The sequence below is a fragment of the Ananas comosus genome, linkage group 8, assembly GCF_001540865.1.
Source record: "Ananas comosus cultivar F153 linkage group 8, ASM154086v1, whole genome shotgun sequence".
NCBI classification, from domain to species: domain Eukaryota; kingdom Viridiplantae; phylum Streptophyta; class Magnoliopsida; order Poales; family Bromeliaceae; genus Ananas; species Ananas comosus.
Genome location: NC_033628.1, coordinates 1,792,447 through 1,811,282, shown reverse-complemented (window position 1 = coordinate 1,811,282; position 18,836 = coordinate 1,792,447). Strand labels below are relative to the sequence as shown.

Sequence of the window (18,836 nt, the reverse complement as noted above, 5' to 3'; positions counted from 1 at the left end):
TAGACGGTCCAAAGTTAACTTTTTAGAATTTCAAGTAAATTAATAATATATATATATGCCTATTAATTTTGGAGTAAAATTAAGGTAAAAATATAAAGGACTCGTTTTGACTATAAATTATTTTAAATTGACTATTTAATTTTTTAAAATTTTAATTTTTCTATCTAATTTTTTAATTTATTTGATTTGAGTCGATCACCTATACGTTAACTACAAATTTATTAAAATAAGTAAATTAATTTAAATTTTAAAATTAAAATACTGTTGGCCAACTCAAATTAAAAAATTTGAAAGAGTGAATAGTAAAATTTAAATTTAAAAAAATTAAATAGCCGACCCAAAATGACTATAAGATTATGTATATTTTTACTTAAAATTAAATTAATAGCAATTTAATAGTTATGGTCTAAACTTTTTTTGCCCTCATGCGGGCCCAAATTTAGGAGTTGCTCTTGTAACTTTATATTTTAATAATAATAATAATATATTATTGGATTATTTGCATACACGTCCCTGCAAACATAGTGAATTGCAGAAATATTCTTATAAAACGGAAATTTCATAAGTTGTCCCTGCAAAAGTCTTAAGTTATACAGTATGTCCCTCTGGTTGAAATCTGTTAAGAAACTGTTAATTTTTTAATAGTTTTCTCGTGAAATGACTTTTTTACCTTCACAAATATATCCCTCCAAATCTCTTTCCCTTCCCTTTCTCTCCCTCTTTGGCCCACCGGAGTGGACGGCGGCGGCAGCAGCAGCGCGGGGTTGGATTCGCCGGGGACGAAGAAGAGGGAAGAGAAAGAAGGAGAGCAAGAGGGAGAAGAAGAGGGAAGAGGAAGAGGAAGAAGGAGAGGGTTTGCTTTTACCGCCGCCGACGCCGCATCTCCTCCCTCGCCGGCGACGAAGAAGAGGAAGAGGAAGAGGAAGAGGGAAGAGGGAGAGGGTTCGTCGCCGCCGTCGCCGCCGGATCTTCTCCCTCGCCGGCGACGAAGAAAAGGGAAGAGGAAGAAGGAGGGGAAGAAGAAGGGGGAAGAGGGAAGAGGGAGAGGAAGAGAGAAGAGGAAGAGGAAGAGGAAGAGGGAGAGGGCCGCCGCCGCCGTCGCCATCGCTACCGCCGTCGCTGTCGCCGCCACCGCCGGCGAGGAAGAAGATGGAAGAGGAAGAGGAGGAAGAGGAAGAAAGGTAAAACCGTCAATTTACGTTATTAATTAACCATGATTAAGTTTTTAACTGTGGTTAACGAAATTTTTTAACAGACCTTAACGGTAGGGACATATCTGCATAACTTAAGACTTTTGTAGGGATAACTTATGGAATTTCCATTTTGCAGGGATATTTCTGTAATTCACTATGTTTGCAGGGATGTGTATGCAAGTAACCCTATATTATTATTATTATTATTATTATTATATATATATATATATAATTGAGTTAGAATACTTTTAGAAGTATCACTCCTTCGGTGTTTCTAGATTTTTAGCCCTTGGATCTACTTCTTAATTACTAAGAGCTCTTAAATCAAACACTATTCCACATACCACCACCAACCATCATCATCCCAACCTTACATTTCTCCATCCAAAGGTTAAAAACTCAAAAGCGCCAACCTCTTGGTGCTTTTAAGAGTATTTTAGCTTAACTTTAAATATATATATATATATATATAGAGTCTGGCTGGGATATTATCGATAGCACGAGGTATTTGGTGCTATCAAGTTTTCTACCGTTAGATTTACCTTTTTTATCATTTTTAACCGTTCGAATATACTATTCAACTAACCACCACATCATTCTAACCACACATCTTTTAATTCAAAGGTAGAAAATTTAATAGCACAAAGTCATTAGTTCTATTTTATAGTATTCCAGCCTAGTTCTCTCTCTCTCTCTATATATATATATATATATAGATTGAGAGAGTCTGGCTATTATATTATAACCTTAAAAAAATTTTAGGGGATGCTTGGTTACTTGAAAGTCGGCGAATTAGAAAAAGTGACTTTTATAAAAGTGACTTTTCAGTTCGATTGTTTGGTTGTTATAAAGTAAAAATTAAAACTATAATTTTATATTTTTTTTATTATTAAATTATATACAAAAAGGTAAAAATATAAACAAACTACTTATACTTGTAATTTAAATTAAAAATATAAATTTAAATTAATATTTAGAATTCAAAGTTATATTTTAAAATTTAAATTTAAAAGTAAATCTCAGTTGAATTTATAATTAAAATTTAAAATATAAATTTAATTTACAATTTGAATTTAAAATTTAAGTTATAACTTATAAGTGAAATTAAATTTTAAAATAAAAGTTCAACACAAAAATTAGAACATTTATTCAAATTTGAATTTATAATTTGAATCATATATTAATTCACTCATTGATCTTAAATTCTGGATTCAAATATGAATTCACAATTTAAATTAATATTTAAATTTAAATTAAAATATGAGTTTAAATCACAATTCGAATCGAACATTTAAATTCATAATTTGAATTCAAATTCAGACTGAAACTCATTATTGAAGTTAAATGTAGATAACAAATTTAAATTTAAATTTGAATTTTAACTTGAAAATTTAAATTTTAAATTTAAATTTTATTTAATAATTTGAAATTATATTTGGAATAATTTGAATTCAAATTTCAAATTGAAGTTCTTAACTAAAAATAATTTGATTAAAATGTAAAATTTAAGATTTAAATTTAAATTCTAGAATTCAACTTTAAATAAAATTTAAAATTTAAATTTAAATATAAAGTTTATTAAATTTGAATTTAAATTTATATTGAATTTTATTTCACAAATAAAATTCAAATATATATCATAATTTAATTCAATATTTAAAGTAAAATTAAACTTTAAAAATAAATTAAATATTAAAGTTAAGACCAAATATAATCTCTTAGCTAAGCTCTCCACTTTCGGTGACTTCCGAATTTTTTATGAGCCGAAGTAAAAAGTGAGATTTTAGTTTATAACTACTTTATTCAGCACTTTCGTAAAGTGACTTTTTATATTCCACTTTCGTAAACCAAATAATCTATAAGACGTTACTTTTAAAAGTATCACTTTCGATACTACACTTTTGGTGAACTCAAACAGTCGTCCCTTAAAAAAAAAAAGAAGAAAAAAGTGTGTTTTTGAAAGTGAGCAAAAAAAAAAAAAAGCATTCAAATAGAGTTTTTATGTATTTTGGTTTTTTTTTTTTTTTTTTAATAGCGAAGGGTAACTTCGTCATCGAACTCCTCGTCCCTACCCCGCTCCAACCTCCCCATTCTCTCCTCCCCGTTTCTCCCTTGGCTCCAACTTTCTCCGCGCCGTCGCCTTTTCCACACACCCACACCCCCCACCCCAATCCAAACCCTTCAAATCTCTCCGATCCCCTGATCCCTTTTCGCATCAGCGCCCCCCAATCTCTTCCCCGATCCCCTCCCCGTCTCTCCTCCGATCTCCAAAAAGGTACGAAACCCTAATTCCCCACCTCCCCCCCTCAAAATCCATCAAATCTCACTATATCTCGGCCCTTTTCGCCGAATCCAATCGTATTTAACAAAAAAATTGATGTTTGTTCATATCCAACATCGGGAAATCCCAGTGGGTGCTTCAGGAGATCTTCGTTAAGATTTGAGTAGTTCATAACAATTTTGCAGATGTTGTGATCGCATTTTGTTGTTGGAGAGGTGTAGATTATTTTTATGTCGAGCAAATTAATCTTTTCTGTTTTAAGATTTACCAGTAAAAAAAGAAAAAGAAAGATTTGTAGAGAAAAGGATCTGAAGAGGTTTCCAACACTCGGGAACTTTTCAATTTGTCTTGCATATGATCTTCTTGATTCTCATTAAAAGCCATTGGAATGCCCTTTAATTTAAGGTTTAGTAAATTGAGATAAATCGCACCTCTTATGATTTTGATACTTGTGTAGTTTGATCTCCAATGTTAAGCGAGAAGATGTCGTCCTCCTTGGACGTTGTATATTTTTAATATTTTATACAATGTGCATTGCACGTGCACTTAGTTAATATTAATACGCCCTAATACGTTTTTATCACCTACATGTTTTTGGAGCCCAAAGAGAAAAATATTTGCTATTTATTTCGTGGTCCAAAAAATAAAAAATTCTACAGAGGTAGAGTGAGAAAAGAGAGCGAAAACGGGGAAGTGCCTAGAGACAGAAAACTAGTGTTAGTCGACGAGGTACATGTCTTTTCCTTGCTCTCTAGGATTTGGGTTTCCGATCGGATCTATTGTCCTTTCCTTGCTCCCTAGGGTTTGGGTTTCTGATCGAATTTGTTGTTGATCTTGCTAGGGCGATGGTGAGGGGATCAATTGGGAGGCTCGTGAGCCGATCTCTCTCGCTTGCGGGGAAATGGCAACAGCAACAGCTGCGGCGCCTCAACATCCATGAGTACCAGGTCTTGATTCCATGCACTTTTTTGTTTTTTTTCCCCTAACCTAATTGTTCTTTGTTTTGATCGGATTTGATGAAGTTTCTGAAGAGAAAATAAAGTGTGATTTGTCTAAGAGATTTTCGTTTTCATTTGATCCGATCTCTTAACGAATTTGCTAATTTTGATTGTTTTTGGTGGTAGTTGCTGAATAAATATAGATTAAAATGTACTGTAAGCTATTTTGAAATAAGCATCTTAACTATTGTTCTTTGAATTGGCTGATTTAAGGTATTCTTCATTAATTAGATTGGGTGATTTGTTAAATTTTATAGCAATTTTATTAATCTTAACTGTTATGAACACTTCTTCAGCTGAAGAGAATTGTGGATTTTGTTGTTAATGAATAATAAGTAATGGAGCTGTTAGATTTGACGAATCGCTGATTCAATTTAGGGAAATAAATCACATCTGAAAAAATAGTTGGGATATAGTTCATTTTTGTTTTGATTCATAATGCTTTTGCCGCAGGGTGCTGAATTGATGAGCAAGTATGGGATAAATGTTCCGAAGGGAGTGGCCGTTTCTTCTGTCGATGAGGTTAAGGATACTATCAAAAGCTTCTTCCCTAACGAAAATGAGGTAATCTTCTTCAGTATCTACTCCTCACCTCCAACTAAATGCACCTTTAGTTGAAACACTTTGTTCCCCTAGTAGTTCTTCTTTCGTCAATATCATTTCTGTTCTTCTTTTCCTATTTCACAGCTGATTATGCTGTCAATTTTCATTGTATTAAAATATCTTCCATTATCTATGCTGCAGGTTGTTGTGAAGAGCCAAATTCTTGCTGGTGGAAGAGGATTGGGAACCTTCAAAAGTGGACTGAAGGGTGGAGTGCATATTGTTAAGACTGAGGAGGTGGAAGATCTAGCAGGTTAGGGGATGTTTTTATTGTATTCATTTTTTTCCCCCTATTTTTTGGTCAAATTTTGATGTTTAGATATGTAAAGTTGGAAGTTCTATGTTCTCAACTTGGGGATGTAAAATATTTCCTTTTAAGGAATTTATTACAATAAAGGAATCATGCAAGATTAGCTGAGTGTTTTGTTGGTAGAATGAAAACTATGGCCCATTTGGTTAATTGAACTCTTTCATTTATTTTTACAGGTAAAATGCTGGGCCAGATTCTTGTCACCAAGCAAACAGGTCCGCAAGGGAAGGTTGTGAGCAAGGTGAGGATCAATACTCTTGAGAACATTCTGTATTTATCGATGAGGTTTCTCTGTAACTAAGTTAGCCTGTGCTAATAACTAATGTTTTCTTTTTTTGTATGTTCTGTAATAAATTGTGCTCATATGGAGAGCCTAAGTTTCTGGAACCCTTTTTATGTTTTAATTTGAGTCATAGCATACAGTGACTTACGAGTAGGGATGTCAACGGGTCGGGTTTGGGTCGGGTTTTCAAAAACCCGAACCCGAAAACCATATTAAAACCCGAACTCGGACCCAAACCTGGCGGGTTTTAAAAATCCATACCCATATCCGAACCTGACCAAAAATCCGAAACCCGAACCCGAACCTGAAAACCCGAACCCGAAATAATGATTTCTCTTTATCATATTTCAAAATATATTATAGTCAAAATTTTCAAAATAAAATTTCAAAACACAATCAAATACAACATTAAAACATTCATGCCATACAATATCAATATCTAGATAAGAAAAGCGCAAATTCAAATAGTTAAAGACAACAATACATTCTTTAAATATCTAATACAATCTCTAGATATCAAAATGTTATATAATTTATTCGGGTTCAGGTTTGGGTCGGGTAAATATAAAATCCATACCCGTATCCATATCCGTCAGGTTTTTATTTTCTATACCCATAATTGAATCCATATTCGTTTAGCTCAGGTAAACCCATCTCGTTCGGGTTCGGGTTCGGGTTCGGATAATATTTTGGGTATCCATACCCATTGACATCCTAACTTACGACCAGATTTAGCTCTTGTGTTCTTTTTTTGGTGCGTTCATAATTTGGTTAGCAACTTGCACATTTTTCAATCCGTCATACACGACTGTTATTCTATTAAGTAGTTTTTCCAGATAGAATTCTTATTTTGTCTACCTTTCTCTCCTTTCCTTCCTTTTTCATTTTTTGATATTTAGCTGAAACCATTATCCTTGTATTCTCTTAGAGATGGTGAAATTGTTGTATAGTTCTTGATTGTGCTTGTAAGTAGTTGATTTGGATCCTGTGAGGTTTTCATACTTTATCTTATATGCTATTCCATTATGTTTTCACCTCAATTTCAGTTTTTGACATGTAAGTTTGCTGGATTGTAGTTGCTTCTTGTTTATGTTTCTTATCATATCCTTTTTTAAAAAAATCATTTTTTGGTGTGGGAAATGCTACATTTTGTTCATTTGGCTTTTTACAGGTTTACTTGTGTCAGAAGCTGTCACTTGTTAATGAGATGTACTTTGCTATTACGCTTGATCGGAAAACTGCTGGTCCAGTACGTTTTAAATCCAATAGCTTTTTTTTTTTATTACTTGCAATCTCATGTTACTTAAAAGACAACATGCTTACTTTCAATTCTTTTCTGACTTTGCATGAGTGTAATTAAGCTTCTGTTTTGTTCCTGTATTATCTTTCATAATTTGTTGTCATTTTTCTGCTCATGGAACATCATGTATGTACTTATATCTCAGTCTTTCCGTATGAAAGTAGGGGGTTTGCTTTTATTAAGATCTGCTTTAAGGTAGAGCCACTAGACCATCCACATTGTCACTACCTTCTCTTTCACTATGTGATGGCCAAAACACTATTAGAACTTGTGAAAGATTTTGAAAGAATAACCTAATTTTGCAGCCAACTTTCAACCCTCAAGTGACTTTTACCAGGAGAAAATTAGTGGTTTTCTAAGTTCCCCAGTGCTTTTGAAAGAATGGCCTAAGTTTGCAGCCAACTTTCAACCCTCAAGTGACTTTTATCAGGAAGAAATTAGTAGTTTTCAAGGTTCCCCAATTTCTTATTTCCTCCCATCTATCATAATATTACTCCCTTCTATCATAATTTATGGTTTTAGACATGTTTTTACACAGAGTAAATGTTGCTCTTCACAGTTATGTCCATCTTAGTATATTGTTCACCTTTAGACATACTTTTAGACAGAGTAAATGCTGCTTTTCACAGTTATGTTCATCTTAGTATATGATTCACACATTTATGTGGTCATAGACATGGCTGAAATATTCGCGGGAATCAGATGCATATTCTTTTTCTTTTGATGTAATTCATTATCTGTTTGGTAGATTTTGAGTCGCTCTTCCTTAGCATTATAGCCAAGTACTTTTCTGAGTCATCATTCTTTTTTTTTCAGCTCATTATAGCTTGCAGCAAGGGAGGAACTAGCATTGAAGACCTTGCAGAAAAGTACCCTGATATGATCATTAAGGTCATCTTTATTTCTTTTCTATCTGCCCACATATTCCTAGCATGGGTTGCAAGTTGAATTGATTGGTAGTTGCTTAACAGCTGTATAAACTGCCTTCCTAACTTATATATCTTTCAATTGCTAGGTTCCTGTTGATGTTTTCAAGGGAATCACAGATGAAGATGCTGCTAAAGTTGTTGATGGTTTGGCACCTAAGGTAGCTGACAGAAATGCTTGTATAGAACAAGTGAAAAAGCTGTATGAACTTTTCTGCAAATGTGACTGCACATTATTAGAGGTATGCAGTCAAGGACCTATTCAACTTTTGGTGCATCTACCGTATGCTTGTATGAACTTTTATTTTTGTTCCTAATCTTTCTTTTTCCCAGATAAATCCGATGGCTGAGACATCTGATAAGCAGCTTGTAGCAGCTGATGCAAAGTTGAACTTTGATGATAATGCTGCTTTTAGGCAGAAGGAGATATTTGCTCTTCGTGATCCAACTCAAGAAGACCCCAGAGAAGTATTGCATTGTTATGATTTTCGTTCGGACTTTTGCATATAAGCTCTTACTTTCTCCTGCATTTGTGAAACGCACTGTCCCTTATTACTATATCCAAACAGCATATTTGTTATTTCATGTAATTCCCTAGAGCTCTTCTCAGTTCATTAGGTTGCATCATGGTCAAAGAGAGAAATTATGTTAGGTTCTTGATATTTGTATACATTCTGGTTTGCTAAATTTGCGAGGGATACCTATTTATATCAATAATACAATGGGAGATACCTTTAATACAAAATGTTATTAAGGTAACAGATTATAACTTTTTGAGAATAGTAGTATTTTATATTAGCTTTATGTCTCTTCTTAAATTATTTGTATCTTAATATATATATATATATATATTGACTTGACAAGTATCTAGAGAAGGGTGACTAAAGGTGGAGATTGATAGCTTCAAGTAAACAAACGTTTTCGAATGTAGTTTGAATGGTGATTGAAACAGTATTTTAACTGATACATTACATTAAATACAATATTTATGACAGTGAGCTCTCTCTCTCTCTCTCTCTCTCTCTCTCTCTCTCTGATTTCACATAAGCGATTCCACTTGGATTTACTGCATGCATGATGTACTAAGTTGACTCTTGTTCTTTCATAAAGGGCTAAACATGGATTTGCTATTGGCTTTGTACTTTTATGCCTGACTATTGAAGCTGATGAACCAGACTTTCTTTGAACGTCTGACATTGAAGTTTCTACATTAGTTTCTGAATGACTCGATGTCGAGTTGTCTTTATTTACCATTCATATATTCGTTCTTAGTCCCTCGCTTTTCCAGGTCGCTGCTGCCAAGGCAGATTTGAATTATATTGGGTTGGATGGGGAAATTGGTTGCATGGTGAATGGTGCGGGTCTAGCCATGGCTACAATGGACATTATAAAATTGCATGGAGGGACACCTGCGAATTTTCTTGATGTTGGTGGCAACGCATCTGAAGGCCAGGTATATGTTTCATTTCAAGATCTAATGTCATTTAGAAGCATTGTTGTTTAACAAAGTGTTATATAAAATAACTATGTTTAATGTTGATTGAAAATTATCATGTAAAGAAACTACATTGATAATAGATTCTTTATAAGAAGATTTACTTTGGATCGCACTGCTATATGCCTCAGATTTTTTTTATGTATGAATGTATGATATCTTTTTTATGGCAATATCTCTGCTCAGGTGGTGGAAGCATTTAAGATACTGACATCGGATGACAAAGTTAAGGCAATTTTGGTGAACATTTTTGGCGGAATCATGAAATGTGATGTGATAGCAAGTGGAATAGTCAATGCAGCTAAACATGTTCGTAATTTCGCATGCATAGTACATATCGGGAAAAGGTCGGAGATCGAGGTGCCAACTAACGCTAATTTTATTTCTCAGGTTTCATTGAAAGTACCTGTGATCGTTCGCTTGGAAGGCACTAATGTTGAACAAGGGAAAAGAATTCTTAAGGTATGGAGCCGTCCGATACGGTACGGTATCTTGTTCCTCTTATTAAACAACAAAGCTCACCTATCTTAATTATCCTTGTCGTGCAGGAAAGCGGAATGACCTTGATCACCGCAGAAGATTTGGACGATGCAGCGGAGAAAGCTGTGGAAGCTGCGGGAACTCTCTCCCAGTGACATTGTTCTCGACATTCTTTTTTATATATATAAAGGAAATCCATCGCAGTGTTTAGATTACTGGAGCAACAACTGTGAAATTTGGCATTGGAATTTTGCTTTTTTAGATCTACTGAAATCTTGAGATAGGTTTATAATAAAGTATTGGGGTACAAATTTTGAGCAACCTACGTCTTCCGCGAGTGTTTGCTCTGCATTCGCATTTTGTTCATTGCGAAGCTACACACTTACACATGTATTTTTCTCGAAGGTGGCTTTATTCGTTTACCACCTATCTTGTACTTCTTGCTCCAATTCTTCAGCTTTTCATTTGATCTGCAGTTGCGCAGAACAAACCTTAGGCTATTTGTGCTTGATCTGTTTTTGTTTAATTAAAGGATGGAGAAACTTATTTCCCGCGCATACAATTGCATGGAATGTGCCCATCTTTTTTGTTTGCTAAGTCGTCGTCATCGCCGTCGTCTTCCTCTTCATTGAAGCACAAAGGGCTTTTAACTTGTGTTTTTTTTGCGTCTGATAAGTTTTAGAGCATGTCTTAGAACTCTTCGAGTATTTACTCGTGTTGCAATACAACAACACTATCCAAGACTCCAAGGTACAAAAACTCTTAAATTTTAAAGTAAAATTTTGTTTTATTCTAAAAATACGAGACTTGAAAGAAACGTGTAATATGTAATACATTATAAATTATTCATTTTTTTAAAAAAATTGTTTCTTTTCATTATAACGGTTTTATGTACGTGTCAAATAGTAGTAGACATGTACATAGGCAATAACCCGCCACCATCGATCATGAAGTAGGGACTGAGATCTCAATCGAACAAAGCTAGGGACTAGGAATGCAATTTACACAACATACAGTGATACAGCAAGTTCAGTGCTCTACTGGACCTGGTCTACAGGTTTAGCATAAAATTTTCCCGAAAACCGCATAACCGGGTCCACGGGTCCATGTAGCCCACATAATACCCTCCCTCTCTCCTCCCTCCATCTCTCTCTCGCTCAAACTCTCTTGCTCGGAAGGCTTCGGGATCAGATCTCGCGGAACCCTAGATTCGCTCGTACGTACCAACCTCTCACCCTCTCCCCATTTCGCACTCGAATCCACCTCTTTATAGCTTTGGATCTTCGAATTTGTTCCGATCCTTTTCTTAACTTGCTTCCGATTTTCGGATCTATTTCCTCTCGAATTATGATGCCTTTCTAGATCTGTTTGAACTAACTCGTTGGATCTCCACCAGTGGTGGTTGTTTGGTTTCGATCTATAGGGTGTAGTTTGGTGGATTGGAGTAATGGGTGCTTTAATGTAAGGTTTTGATCTATTTAGAGGTTACGATGTTGGATTCTGATGCTGATTTTTAGCATTTGTTTCTGTAATGATGCTATTTTTTGTCACTATGATGATAAGTTTTGATGTAGTTTAGGTTTGGTATGTTGGATTCTGATGCTGATTTTTGTCATATGTTTCTGTAATCATGCTAAAATTGCTCATTGTGATGCTAACTTTTGATGCGATCTAGATTTATTATGTTGGATTCTGATGCTGATATTTCTCATTTTGTTTCTATTATCCATGCCAGAATCGAAGATCATGGGCCATGAATTCAGAGACTACTCAAAGGTTGGTCGATTTGAACTTTTTGCATATTTTTTTTTCTGCTTCCTCTAATTGTATATTTCTCTAGCATTCTGATGCTTGGTTCCTTGGATTTTACTTCTTAGGAGACTACCTCAATCATAGGCCATTTTGGAAGTGGCCTTCCAACTTTTTTTTGATTGACACCCCTTCAACTTTTAATTGCTTGGATCTGAGTCATTTTCCTAAATAGTATTGGGGATTCGGTAAAATTAATGGTTTCATTCTTTATCAGCCTGAAATCCGAGCTTCATCAGCAGGAAAAAAACATTCAAAACAGTTAAATTTAACTGAATCAGTATTGGATTTAAAAACAATCTCCAATTTATTTTTTGAAATAACTTAATTCAATAAAATAACAATTAAGAGTGTGTCAATCAAAAGAAAAATAATTGAGAGATCGAATTCAAAATGCCAAATGTTAAGGCTGAGGGTTCCTGTACATTCTTATCTACTTCTCATAGAACTGAAGTGTATAAATTACTAAACTGGGATACAGGTTTATACAGGACTAATTTGAGGAAACTAGCTATAGCAATTGATTTGACAATTCTATCCACTAGAACATTCCCAGATATATGGGATATGAAGGGCTTTAATATCAGAGACTTTGTGCTTTATAAGATGTAATTTGTCACTCTACTAGAATGTAGGACTTATTTCAATGTTGGTTGCAGATATAGTTATTTATTCTGTCACATTACTTCGTAAGCCTGTTAATATTTTTCCTTTTGAGTCCTTGTAATAAATCTGAGTTTACGTAGGACAGCAACAATGCAAAGGTTGTTTTACGGAACAGAAATTCTATAAGGGGCCTTGTAGAAGAATGTCTAGGGAGGTTGGATGCCAGCTATTCACATCGTAATTTGGTTTGATTGTGTGGATTGAAAGGACGAAGTGAATGAAAGACATCCTAATCACCTTACTTTAATTCCTGTGCTTTTCTCTTATGTGTGGCCTACTTTCTCTCTGATTCACTTGATTTTGAGCTTCTCTAGCAGACTGCGTTGTTTTGATCATATAATAGAGCAACATTTAGAAGTAATGTGGTTGATGGTAGTTTTAGGGGGTTTGATCTCCTATTGTTTAAACTTATCATGTTTCACTACTGCTCATTCATATGTATATGTTTTATATATCTCCTTCATTTGTCCTTTATGAAGATTACGGAACCATCTTTTCTTTCTAGGACTCTTGCCCTTCCGTGAAGAACATTTTACTTCTGGATTCAGAGGGGAAGCGTGTGGCTGTCAAGTACTTTTCAGATGATTGGCCTACTCATGCTGCAAAGTTGGCCTTTGAGAAGTCTGTCTTCACAAAGACTTTGAAGACAAATGCACGCACGGAAGGTGATGCATTTATGATTTGGGTAGAGATTCAGTTTTATGTGCATTTATTATTTTGTCGTTTACATGAAAGCCATTACTCTCTGCATGTATGCCTGTGCGAAGTATCCATGATTCCCTATGTTCAGTTTAAAATGTACGCATGCATATATGCACACATGTTTTCATGCATGTATAAATCATTCTTTATCTGTCTCTGATTGTCTTCAACTTGTTTTATATTTATTGCGTACAGTAAAGTGTGAGTGTTCATCTAGGATATTGGATATATGGATGTGGTAGATGAATTGTTCTCTATGCACATATAACAACAAGCTATGATTGCACAATAGAATGGAAGCTTGATGTAAACTTTGTGATGATCAATCACACTACGAATTCCTAGGCAGAGGTGATCTTTGATTACATAATTTCTATCAGGTGAATGTATCTTTGATTGCATCAATAACATTGGAAAAGGCAACTCAAACCAAGAGACTCATTAGTTCATTCATGAATGTATGATACTTTTAGATGGCTGATCATATGGAACTCTGTTTTTCTCACTTCATTTAATACTGAAACTTCTTAAAGTCTTATCTATTCCTTAGATTTTCTTATGCTGTAAATATGGTCAATTAAGTCTTTTGGCCCAATGTGTGTCATGAACTTGTTGGTTCAAGCCTTCAAGGTCCTAACCTTTTCAATCAGCTTCTTTTTAAACAAAGAATGAAGCTTTACCATCTACAGCCGAACGGAAATTTGTGAACCCTAACGACCAAGTACCATTGTTCTTTTGCAGCTGAGATAACAATGTTTGACGGTTATCTCGTTGTCTACAAGTTTATTCACGACCTGCACTTCTTTGTTACTGCGGGTGATGATGAGAATGAACTCATCTTGGCGAGTGTTCTTCAGGGTTTCTATGATGCTGTTACCCTTCTCCTGAGGTCTCGCGCTCTTTCTTTCTCTTCTTTTTTCCCCCTTCTCTCAATTTCGTTCAGTACTTAGCTGTTTTTCTTAATGTGCATTTCCTTTGCTCAGGAATGATGTTGAGAAGAGGACTGCACTTGAGAACTTGGACCTGATTCTTCTTTGCATTGATGAAATTGCTGATGGCGGGTATAGATTCTATAGTTTTCGTTTACTTCATAAATCAAATTTATACTCTAGTCTGTTAAGCGTTAACTTTACCAATATAAGATAAAGGTTAAACTAATAAAATATCTATGATGGTAACTGAAGATTATCTCAAAATGCAAACTAGAAAAGCTCTCACCAAGCTCGAAGTACCTTGTAGTTAGAATTGTTAGATTTACCTCAACAGTAAGGATTTGACTCTCTCATTCTGATCAAGCTTAGCTCTGTACAATAACCTATAGCCATATTTTCGCGCAGTGTTGTGGTGAAGTCAGGGCTCGAATTAATTGTAATTTAATTGCTATACATAAGTACTTAAAAAAGGATGTCAGAATAATCAATTCTCGGGCGCCCATGTTGGAACTTGCAGTATGCATATGTCCTTAGCATTCCCGCATTCTTTGCATTATTGCAGGATAATCTTGGAAACAGATGCAAATGTCATTGCCGGAAAAGTCGCGACTAATGCCGTTGACGGTGCTGTTCCCTTTTCGGAGCAGGTAATTCCCGTATTCATCCCCAGGCCTTGTTTGTGATGTGTTCTCCTAATGGCAGTATGGCTCTGCTTTGATGCTTTAAAGCTATCCAAAAAAAAATCCGAAAAGCGCCTTAAATTTCAATTTCTGCTCCTCCTCTGCTAATAGAATGGCGGTTGGAACCTGGAGCAGAGCTCCAAACTGCTTCAGGTTTTCATTTAGGAAATGCGTTTCTAAACTTGGCCTCAGTCGATAATTCGTACAAATTATAGATTTAATGATTCTTACGGAATCTTTCTACTACCAGACAATCTCGCAAGCTCTAGCTACAGCAAGGGAGCACCTCGCGAGATCTCTTCTCAAGTGATGGGTTCGGCAGCTCTCCTCTCTTCTCTTCTCTTCGATTTTAAGTTTCAATGGGCAATACCTTTGTGTAATGAAACCTCAATTATTCACTTCTCGATGCTTGTACTTGACCTGTAGTTTTACAGCTCTAATACGCAGGAGTGCATTTATATTACTGCTCAAGGTGAAGCTTAAAAGTGTGTCTATCAAGTGCCAATATTAGGTGTTGAAATCTCAAGAAACTGCTTCTTAGGGCATGTTTGGTAAACTTGAAGTAGATTGCGCATAATGCGTGATCTCCGAATGCAAGACCTGCAACCAAAATGAATATGCGATGAGTAATTTCGATCTGAGAAAAGAGACCTATCGGACTATTTGATGAAGTAGAGGGATCTAATTAACAAAATAAACAAAATTTGCTTCATGCTTGGATGTCTGAGTAACTTATCCAATAATAATTTTATCTTGTGTGATAATATATTAGTCCAATGGAAAGAAGTTTGGTTTTTTTGCTTTTTAAAATGTTTTGACGCACATGGTTAGTACCTGCCGCAAACGCTAAATAAAGTATCCAACTCAGACATTTAATCAGACATTCCATCAATCCAATATTATTTAATTATAAAAATATTTTGAATAAAATATTCATGCATTCAATCAGGATTTTAAATATTTATTTCAAAAATAGAAATGTTGATTTTCTCTGTACATCCTTTTTCTTTTCTTTCCGAAAAAGAAAAAGAAAAAGGCGTCCGATCAAAGGGCTTTGGCATTAACTATAATCTTCTTACTTAAAATCGCCCCCTCTCTCTCTCTCTCTCTCTCTCCATCGGAAATTGGTGAACAAAATGAGTTGGGGATCCTCTGAAGCAACTGCGACGGAGGATACGCACAGCTCGAACTCCGATGATGGGAGCGCCACGGAATCCACCAAACCCTCTAAGGTTCCGGTTTCTTCTTTGAACACATGGATGCAATTATTTAGTTCGTGTTGTATGGTTAAGAATGGATGTAATAAAAAACGGACCAGAAATATATTTAACAGTTGTGATAATAGATCTTTAATGTTTAAACATGGTTATGTTTTTTGTTCTTGCATTTTTGGAATTAATAAATGAGATCTTTCTTGGACGATCTTGTTACAATTGATTGCCCTTTTAAAAGAATAAATTGTAAATGCTTGATTGGATTCACTAACACTACGGGCGTGTTTGGTTCGCCTCTTTTTCACCCTGGAATCGGATTCTTTTTCACCCTGGAATCGGAATCGGAATCGGAATGGGTGAATCCGTTTGTGGATGTTTGGTACGCGGGAGTCTCATTTCGATTCGATTTCTGAGTGTAACATTATAAAGATAATGTTAGCATATTAATTTGATTACATTTTTTATATCCACCATAACCAAACACCGGTAATGACAATGAGTTATTCCGATTCCGATTCAGGGGATGAACCAAACAAAATTAGGTAATGAGTCATTTCGATTCCGATTCCAGCTTATTTTGATTCCGATTCCGACACCGACATCGAACCAAACACGTCCTACAAGTTGTTGGCCAAGTAAATTGTACACTAAAGGATGATTATCTATAAAGCTATATTGATTTTTGACAAAGCAATATAAAAGACATATCTAGTGGTGTCATAAACACTGATTGTGAAAATTTCACACTCTAATCTTACGGTGAGAAGCCGAATGCTAGAGGGTCTATATTCGCGATATACGTACCATCATTTCTGGTAATTCTGTATGAAAGGAAAGATGTCATTTTGTGCAATTTCAGTGCAGTTTCAAATCTCTCTTTGTTTCTTCTTTCAGTTGTTTGCTCATCCTGATGATCTTTAGTGCTGAATTGTAGATCTTTCTGAGGTGGATGAAAATAGTTTCTGTAGATGTCGACGGCACGAGCACAATCAATGACATCAAAGAAAAGGTTTGTGCTGCGGAGAGAATTGGCGCAAGGCAGCAGGAGTTATTTTTCGCTGGCACTCACTTGGAGGGGGATAAGACGCTTGCAGATTACAACATCCCGCTGAACTCCACTATCAACCTGTACGTCATCGACGGAATGCAGATATTTGTCAGAATACCATCGAGAGAGAAGACGATCGAGTTGAATGTGAGGAAATCAGATACGATCCTTAGCGTAAAGATGGCAATCCGTGAAAAGGAAGGAGTCCCTTCAAAACTACAAAAGGTCATGTACTTAGGCGAATTTCTCGAGGATCACCAAATATTAATTGCATGCGGTGTAAAAGAAAACGCGACACTTCATGTAATATTGTGCCCGACAGATGAGCTGCATATCTTTGTCGCGATTATGCCTACCAAAACCATAAAACTTCATGCGAGAAGCTGGTATAGCATCGCGGACGTTAAATTGATGATCGAAAACTTGGCGAGTGTTCCTACACAGAACAAGAGACTTTACTATAGTGGAAAGTTGCTTCGGGAGAATCTTACTTTGTATGATCACAAAATCGGTGATAACTCCCTTCTCGAATTGCAGCTATCTCCAGTGCAGGTCTTCGTCAGGACGTGGGAAGGCAAGACGTTGACGGTGTTGGTGGAGGAGAATGAAACGGTGGCCGACATCATGGTTAAGATTGAAAAGAAGCTGCAGCACAAGCTGGAGAAGCACTTGCTCGTCCACGAGGGATCTGTTCTTCAGGAGGAAAAAACTCTCGAAAGTTCCGGTGTTGTTGGCAATTCGACGATACATCTCCTAGTTCGTCTCCCCTCAGGAGTAGGGCACTAAAACGGGCTGCGAAGGCGAACGCGCAAGAGTACGCAGAGATCTGAACACAGGAAGAAGTTCTGATAGTTCTCTAAAACTGTGCAAAAAACAGTTGATTCAGTTCAGGTCTGATGCTGCTGTTTTTTTTTGTTTGTTGGCTAGTTTTGGCTACTATATCAACTTTATGTAATCTGATGTTTATGATGGCTTGGTAAAAATACATCTTGTGATTTTGTCATGGCCTAACTTCAAATACACTTCCAGTCGTTTACCCTTTTTTTTTTTTGGCTTAATTTGTTATTCTGTAGTTTTAACTGCATCATTTAAGTGTCGTTTTCATCTTTCGTAATCAGCAACCGTTGCTCTCTCCATATCGAAGCCCCACGCGAAACGTTCGTCGATTTAAGAAGGGAGAGCCGTTCCAAATGTGTCAGCATAAAGATCCGACTACTGTGCTATCAATAGCACTAAGTATTTGGTACTACCAAGTTTTCTATCATTAGATTTATCCTTTTGATCCTTTTCACCCTTTAAATCATACTATTCCGCCTACCATCGGCTAAACCCTAAAAAGAATTACTATTATTTTAACCGCACATCTCTTTATCTAAAGACTAAAACTTAGTAGCATCAATGACTTGGTGCTATTAATAGTATGATAGCTTAGTTCAGAAATATATAAACACACACATATTAAGGACGCGTGGTAGTTAAAAGCATCGCTTTCATGTTTTGAAAGACCCAAAATATCTAAAAGTTTTTATAATTTTTTCTCATCCAATGATATAAAATTGTGATGCTTTCATGTTTTGAAAGACCCAAAATATCTAAAAGTTTTTATAATTTTTTCCCATCCAATGATATAAAATTGCAAAAACAATTGCCATCGAAAACATATGTGGTTATAGAAAAAAAAGAAGAAAAAAATCATACTCCTCTAAGGGAGTTCTTTGTTATTCAAAGAACCCAAATCGAATTTTCTTGTAGGTTTAAATCTTTACATTTTTTTTCTAAAAATATAACAACCCAAATTAATAACAAGAAAAAAGGTTGGGAGTATGATGGAAACACAGTATAATTTGGTTTAAGTAACAAAAATATAGAACCTATCTAAACTAAGTACTGTTTTCAATGGGCTATCCAACTATTTA

At 35.4% G+C, this 18,836-nt stretch overlaps 3 protein-coding genes across 6 annotated transcripts; all 3 read left to right on the top strand.

Moving 5' to 3' along the window:
* LOC109713966 (succinate--CoA ligase [ADP-forming] subunit beta, mitochondrial) lies at nucleotides 3,260–10,206 on the top strand. Of its 2 annotated transcripts, none has more exons than XM_020238295.1 (13): nucleotides 3,260–3,468; nucleotides 4,316–4,421; nucleotides 4,926–5,036; nucleotides 5,217–5,328; nucleotides 5,562–5,626; nucleotides 6,840–6,917; nucleotides 7,785–7,859; nucleotides 7,984–8,136; nucleotides 8,228–8,362; nucleotides 9,183–9,347; nucleotides 9,576–9,698; nucleotides 9,780–9,851; nucleotides 9,938–10,206. In XM_020238295.1, the coding sequence occupies exons 2-13, from the start codon at nucleotides 4,320–4,322 to the stop codon at nucleotides 10,022–10,024; spliced, it is 1,278 nt and encodes a 425-aa protein (XP_020093884.1). In that variant the 5' UTR covers nucleotides 3,260–3,468; nucleotides 4,316–4,319; the 3' UTR covers nucleotides 10,025–10,206. The 2 variants fall into 2 exon arrangements, with proteins under 2 accessions (XP_020093884.1, XP_020093885.1); XM_020238296.1 differs by lacking the exon at nucleotides 3,260–3,468 and adding an exon at nucleotides 4,174–4,203.
* On the top strand, nucleotides 10,940–15,129 carry LOC109713969 (coatomer subunit zeta-2). 3 transcript variants are annotated; one of them, XM_020238299.1, is made up of 7 exons: nucleotides 10,940–11,085; nucleotides 11,605–11,645; nucleotides 12,850–13,009; nucleotides 13,788–13,935; nucleotides 14,030–14,107; nucleotides 14,541–14,625; nucleotides 14,909–15,129. In XM_020238299.1, the coding sequence occupies exons 2-7, from the start codon at nucleotides 11,616–11,618 to the stop codon at nucleotides 14,966–14,968; spliced, it is 561 nt and encodes a 186-aa protein (XP_020093888.1). In that variant the 5' UTR covers nucleotides 10,940–11,085; nucleotides 11,605–11,615; the 3' UTR covers nucleotides 14,969–15,129. The 3 variants fall into 3 exon arrangements, with proteins under 3 accessions (XP_020093888.1, XP_020093889.1, XP_020093887.1); XM_020238300.1 differs by having other exon boundaries at nucleotides 10,967–11,089; XM_020238298.1 differs by lacking the exon at nucleotides 10,940–11,085 and adding an exon at nucleotides 11,312–11,330.
* Nucleotides 15,290–17,938, top strand: LOC109713968 (polyubiquitin-like). Its single transcript, XM_020238297.1, has 2 exons — nucleotides 15,290–15,890; nucleotides 16,807–17,938. The coding sequence occupies exons 1-2, from the start codon at nucleotides 15,795–15,797 to the stop codon at nucleotides 17,704–17,706; spliced, it is 996 nt and encodes a 331-aa protein (XP_020093886.1). The 5' UTR covers nucleotides 15,290–15,794; the 3' UTR covers nucleotides 17,707–17,938.